The sequence below is a fragment of the Fundulus heteroclitus genome, chromosome 6 (assembly GCF_011125445.2).
Source record: "Fundulus heteroclitus isolate FHET01 chromosome 6, MU-UCD_Fhet_4.1, whole genome shotgun sequence".
NCBI classification, from domain to species: domain Eukaryota; kingdom Metazoa; phylum Chordata; class Actinopteri; order Cyprinodontiformes; family Fundulidae; genus Fundulus; species Fundulus heteroclitus.
This window is the reverse complement of record NC_046366.1, coordinates 27,120,209-27,126,437: the sequence shown is the minus strand read 5'-3', so window position 1 is coordinate 27,126,437 and position 6,229 is coordinate 27,120,209. Positions and strand designations below refer to the sequence as shown.

Sequence of the window (6,229 nt, the reverse complement as noted above, 5' to 3'; positions counted from 1 at the left end):
ATGTCCAGGCACCAACATACTTGAACTTCCCCACGGGAACCAGAAATTGGCCTCGTACCAAACCTGAAGGGAACAATCCACCTTTCTGCGGATGAGAACCATCTCCTCGGACGAAGAAAAGCTGAAAACTGTGCAGACTTATACACTTCATAAGTGCTGAACCTTGGCCAATTTATGTTTGCTCTGAGTATCTCCTGTGACAGAACTCCTAATTGGTTCTCTGCTACATTTGTTTTGCACAAATATTACTGATAAGTGACATTCTTCACTTCGGCACATTTTCATACCCCAGTGAAAACCCCAGGCTCCCTGAAAGGAAAAGATAATTACTGTAGATTTGCATTTTTTGTGGACACTTGAGTGGCACAGATGAAAGCTGTGAGCTATTATCGCATCAACGTTATACAGATTATGTTGTTAATTACGCTTCATGCGATCTTTGTGTGTGCTCCACACAAAGTTTCAAATGAAATTCCAGATATGCGAGGACAGGAGCCATTTCTTCTGCCTCCCATGATGTGGATGAATATGATACCACCGTGCTGTTTGGGTTGCTGTGGAAAATCCAGTGTTTTGGAATTAATTGTAGCAATGTTGACAACACAAGGTCTTGGCCAGCATGGGTTTTTTCAATGCAGCTCCTAAAGACCCCACAGCAGTTGGTGGTCCTCGGTACAATTCCAGGAGGCTGGAGAACAAGAAATCGGCTAAACCTCGGCAGGCTTGTGGCCTCGACACAATGGCTTCAGTGAAAACTGAAACAAAAGCAGGTCTCTAGCCGGCGACAAGCTGGGTCATGAAACAACATACTCGTCTTCCAAAAGTTTATAGTCCCCTCAAGTCTTCACATTTTGTCATGCTACTACCACACATTTAAATGTATTTTCTTTTTTTTATAGATCAACACAAAGCGTTGCATATTCATGAAGAGAATTCATGGTTTTTACTTTTTTTTTTTACAAACAGAAAATAGTGTCGAACAGTGTTAAACATTTTCAAGTCTGATCACAGATTGTGAATTTGATTTTGGTTTGAACTGTGACTTGGCCATTCTAACACATGATTAAGCTCTGATCTTAAACGTCCCACTACAGCTCGCCCCCGTACGCTTAGTCTTGTCCTCCTGCAAGGTGAACCTAGACCCAGGATCCAAGTCTTTTAAAGCCTTCAACAGGTCTTCTGTCAGAATTGGCCAGTAGCTCCATCCATCCTCCCATCGACTCTGACCACCTTCCACGACGTTTGATGAAGGGTGCAGTGTCCAGGGATGTGTGGAGTGTTAGTTCTCTGACACACAAGGGCATAATATTCAGAGCGGGAATGAAAAAGACAGACAGCAGGAGTGGGATCTCTGCAGCTCCTCCAGAGTCACTTGACAGCTATGTCTTTGCATGCTTGAACTTAAAACCTGCTTTTTCCATTTTTAGATAAAAGATTGATCCATGCTCCATAACACTCCAGCTGCATTTAGTTCTTATGCTCCACTTATCAGGAACAAACTCCCAGAAGACTATAAAAGTGCTGAAACCCAGAGTTGTTTTAAATCAAGGTTAAACACCTATTTGTTTAGAGTTGCTTTTGAATGTTAACTTAAACGTCATTAGATTGAGATTGTAGTCCAACCTATCCAGACTATTCTGCTTCAATATACTTTCCTCTGTATGTTTTCTTTTCTTATTTTCTTCTCATGTACAAATCACTTTGAATTGTCTTGTTACTTAAATGTGCTCTACAAATAAACCCGCCTTGCCTTACATGCTTAGATTATGTTATAAACAGATTGGGTACATTTACAAATATCGGGGTCTTTGGGTGTATTGTGTGGACTTTATTTAGGTGTATCATAAAATATGGCCTCAATAAAAAGGCATGGTTCTTATATGAAAAACAACAACACAGCATATCATTTTCCTTGTACTCAACAATTAAGTGCTACTTTGTGTTCGCCTATCAGATACAACCCCAGTCAAATACAATATTTGTGAGTGCAAAGTAACAAGATATAAAAAGGTTTAAGAGGCTTGACTACTTTGGGTTGTTCTAAATGTAGCATAATCAGCCAAATCCTGGACCTGCTGTGTTTTTAGGTAGCCATAACCACAGTAGAAGGAGACATGCTGTTATTCACCGTTGATCTCAGTGTGAACTGGGAAAGTATGCACTTCAGCATTATAGAGCAGCCCCAGTTTACACTCAAAACAATTTATATTGCATGTGAATGCAAAAGGATTGCAATGTGCACTTGGCAAAGCACCAAACCTTTATTGCAGTTGTACATAGGTTTTAGACATACTGTAAACACACAGGTTCTTTTAAAAAGTGGCTTTTTAGTATTGGTTGTCAGAGTTTTTTTAAGCCGAGAACGTTAAGATGCAAACAGATCTTGATCCAAGTCAAATCTTAGTCTGAGAGAAGAAAAAAAACAAATGGAAAAGAACTGGAAGGATCAGTAAAATAAACAAAAAAGAATCACTTCTCTTTCTTTTTCTGTCAGGATAAAGGATGGACATATGAGTCTTGTAGCAGAATCACAAAAAGCGAAGACTACTTGTTTCTGAACTCAAACAGCCAACAACACAAACGGTCAACCCAATGTTTTTCAGAACCCAATTTTAATATATATTTTTTTAAATGAACAATTCAGGGCACATCAAAACATTTTGGTCATTGCTACAAAAGGACATATCCACAGGGCCTCTCTGTGTGAAAACAATTGGACATACTTTACCAACACAAAAAAATATTAGTTTTCTTAATTATAAACCACAGAAAATGTAAACTTGACTGTGTCTAACATGTTCAGATTTTTATAGGAAAAGGAAACTGAGGTATAGCAACTGGAAGAATAAGCCCTTTCTTAGAATATTTATATTATAATCTCATTTTATTATGGCTTAATTTCCTACTGGATACATTAGCAGATTTCTTTTTAGTTCAAAGTCATGTTCCAGTTGATGTCTAAGCTCATGAAAGAGGTTATGAGTCATCATATTTACAAAAGGACCGATTCATACTTACAAATTGAAGCTTTGGTCAAATGTATGCCACTGATGTTCCCAAACGTGTTCTAAGAAAGCTTTAAATATCCTCAATGAATTTACTCTAGGAATGTTGACCAAAAATGTAATTAAAACTGAAGAAGCACATGCAAGGGTTTACGAATGGATTCAGAGAGGAACAGTAATGTACAAAATTCAAATAATATTAATTACAGTTTCATCAAATGCACTATTTGTAGCACCTTAAGTGTTTTTGCGATTCTGCACAAAAGCACCTCTGTGGTTGTATTCAGAGCATCACTTGGAGCATACAGAGAGGAAAAAGGATTTGGGTGAGGAGGGGTGGGGGGTGGGCGGGGCTTAGGGGGAGTGGATCCTCTTTTCAATGCTGAAAGTATGCCACTGTCCACCACGGTATGAAAAGTCCTTTTCCTGATGTCACTCCTGTTACAAGTAAAAGTCACGTGTTTCTAGCCCTACGAGGGCGAGGAGGACCTTCCCCTGGTAAGCACTTTTAAGGCAGGGCCAAGGCATGCGCTTCACTTTCTCCAAGCTTGTTGGATCTTCTTTGCAATAAAGGAAAACAGGTTTTTACTTTGGTGGGGAGAATAGGTGGTGGCTAAAGGTTCTCTGTATGTTGGTGTTACGGTTAAATCTCTGACCCTGTCCTTCAGCTGGTGGGGGGGAGGGGGAGACGGACTCGTCTAGCCGAGGAAACACACTGGGCCGACCTCGAAGCCGAACTTCTGGCTGGATTCCCCAAAGTCATTCAGCATAACATCAATGATGGGTAGCTGGTCAATGCGAGGTGTGTTGATTTCCAACACTGTCCTTGAATAACCGTGCTTCATCTGCACACAAAAAGAATGAGAAGAAATGTATTCACCATATGGCCTCGGGGCAATTTCAGTTATCTGTCAAAGCAGATATTTATTCAGTACCAGCTGGAGGTTTGAGAAGAGAAGCAGTAATTGATGCTCCATGGTTACCTCAGCCAACCGACTCACAACAAACACCCAAAAACTTACAGGGAATAATATATTGTAAAAGTTGGTTGCTCATATCACTGTTCACATCATCCAAATGAAAAAAGAAAAGAAATGAATGGAAATCTCCAGAATCCTGGGGTTAAAGTTATCAACATGTTAATTTAGCAGGGGTGTAGTAACTTTTAAGCTCGCATTTTAGACATTAGAGGCTGCGTGTTGAGTTATTATTTTTTTTTTTTCTTCATAGGTACACCTGGTCTGGTGTTCTGTTAGCTGTGACATCATCCAGGGAAGACAGATCATCCGCTATTAAGATATAAAGTAGAAAGGATTCCTGGATCAATGTGTGCTTCTGTGCTTGTTGTGTCTCTGCTCTGTCTTTAACCCCCAGTGGGTCGAGGCAGATGACCGTTCATACTGAGCCTTGTTCTGCTGAAGGTTTTTCCTTCACGTTAAAGAGGAGTTTTCCTCTCCTCTGTCGCTTCATGCATGCTCAGTATGAGGGATTGCTGCAAAGCCACGGACAATGCAGACGACTGTCCACTGTGGCTCTACGCTCTTTCAGGAGGAGTGAATGCTGCTTGGAGAGACTTGATGCAACCTGCTGGGTTTCCTTAGAGAGGAAACTTTCTGACCAATCTGTATAATCTGATTGAATTTGACTTTGGAAAGTGCCTTGAGATGACATGTTTCATGAATTGGTGCTATATATGTAAAATTTAATTCAGTAATTAAAAAACAAAACAAAACACAATTTCCAAATTGCAGAAGTCTGCAATTTTTGGCTACGTAACAATTAATGGATAACAAATGTCTTTAGGTCGGTAATATGTTTTAAGTGGCTTTGCCTCCACATGGAAGGGAAAAGAGTTGCAGTAATGAGAGAATCTAATTTTATTATTTGTTTTAGAATTTAGATAATCATACTTTCTCACGAGAAACATTCAGGAATCTCACCATAGCTTTACGTACTGGTCAAACTTTTGAATACTTAGACTTGATTGTTGGTTGCACTCTATGTTCAACAAAGACTGATGTCCAACTCAACAAGCTGTTCTCTTGAACACTAATATTTGGATTAATAAAAAACAGTTAATTTTTTTTGTTATAAAAAGTCCTTGTTTACAAACATTTTTATCTACAGGGCATTTTTGTTGCTCGCCGTTAATGAAGAGAAAGGTCTAAATTAAATCGCAACTGCAATGATGGTTGAAATAAACCGCAATTTGGATTTTGGTAAAATCCCACATTGTATCAATTTGTATTTACATTGTATCAAAGTGACATAATCAGTGTTGAAATGTTCAGGACAAAAGTCCACGTTAGGTGTTCAGGGCACGAGGACGAGTCAGGTCAGATTCCAAATCTTTGTGTGACATTTGTCCACTTCTTAGACTCTGGCCTCATTTTTTGGGTTAGATAAACAACATTCTAACTTCTTGTTTCTTATTTTTTAGCTATGAGTTAAGTAAGGCATGAACACTGACATATAATGTCTGAGATTTTTTAACTTGGTGCCTTGAGAAGTACATTAGAAGTGATGAAAGATGTTAAACAATCCTTAAAGAATAAAGTGTCTAATAACAAAAACAGTGTAACTAAATGAATATGTTGGAATTTTTCCGTTCATTTCTTTCCATTTTATTCCAATAAATCTGAGCAATGATGTGAGCAACCATTTTTCTATAACATTATATAATTTCTTCTAAACTGGGATATTGCGTATATTGGGGGACTGTTTCTGCCATGTCAAATACAAACTTTCTGACAGTTTTTGCGTGGCTCTCTACATGTTTGTGAGGATTAGTGGGATTTCACGGGATTTAGAAAAAAAAAAAGAAAAAAAAGTTTAATTGCAAACTGAAACTTTGAAAGCGAGTGAAAATGCGTATTTACCGAGCAGCCATCCATCAGCGCCTTGATGAAGGGATTATTGTCATAAGACATTTCCTCGTCGTTGGAGCCCAGGAAGCGCAGCGCTCTGTCGTAGTTGTCGGCTTTGGCGTCGTACCAGGCCACAGACAGATGGCAAATGTAGGTGAAGTTCTGCCGCGCCGAGGAGCTCAGCAGCTTCAAGAAGGTCATCTGCACAGCGTTAATGCTGTTGTCCCCTGCGTCCACATAGTTCAGCTGGGAAAAACGAAATTAGGGAAACACCAGAAGGAAAGAAGACAAGGAAGATAGAAAAAGAAGATGAACGAGAGACGTATAGATGTGCAGCGCAGGGACTGTAAACTTTGA

At 39.3% G+C, this 6,229-nt stretch overlaps 1 protein-coding gene across 1 annotated transcript in view; it reads right to left on the bottom strand.

Annotated features, from left to right (window-relative positions):
• Positions 1–2,237: 2,237 nt before the first annotated feature.
• The window catches only part of LOC105932237 (collagen alpha-1(XI) chain), a 118,578-nt gene continuing 114,586 nt past the window's right edge, over positions 2,238–6,229 (bottom strand). The window contains exons 66-67 of the mRNA XM_036138458.1: positions 5,885–6,118; positions 2,238–3,850 (exon numbers count right to left, since the gene is read on the bottom strand). Of these exons, the coding sequence (XP_035994351.1) occupies positions 3,704–3,850; positions 5,885–6,118 (381 nt within the window). The 3' untranslated portion in view covers positions 2,238–3,703. The remainder of the gene's footprint in view (positions 3,851–5,884; positions 6,119–6,229) is intronic.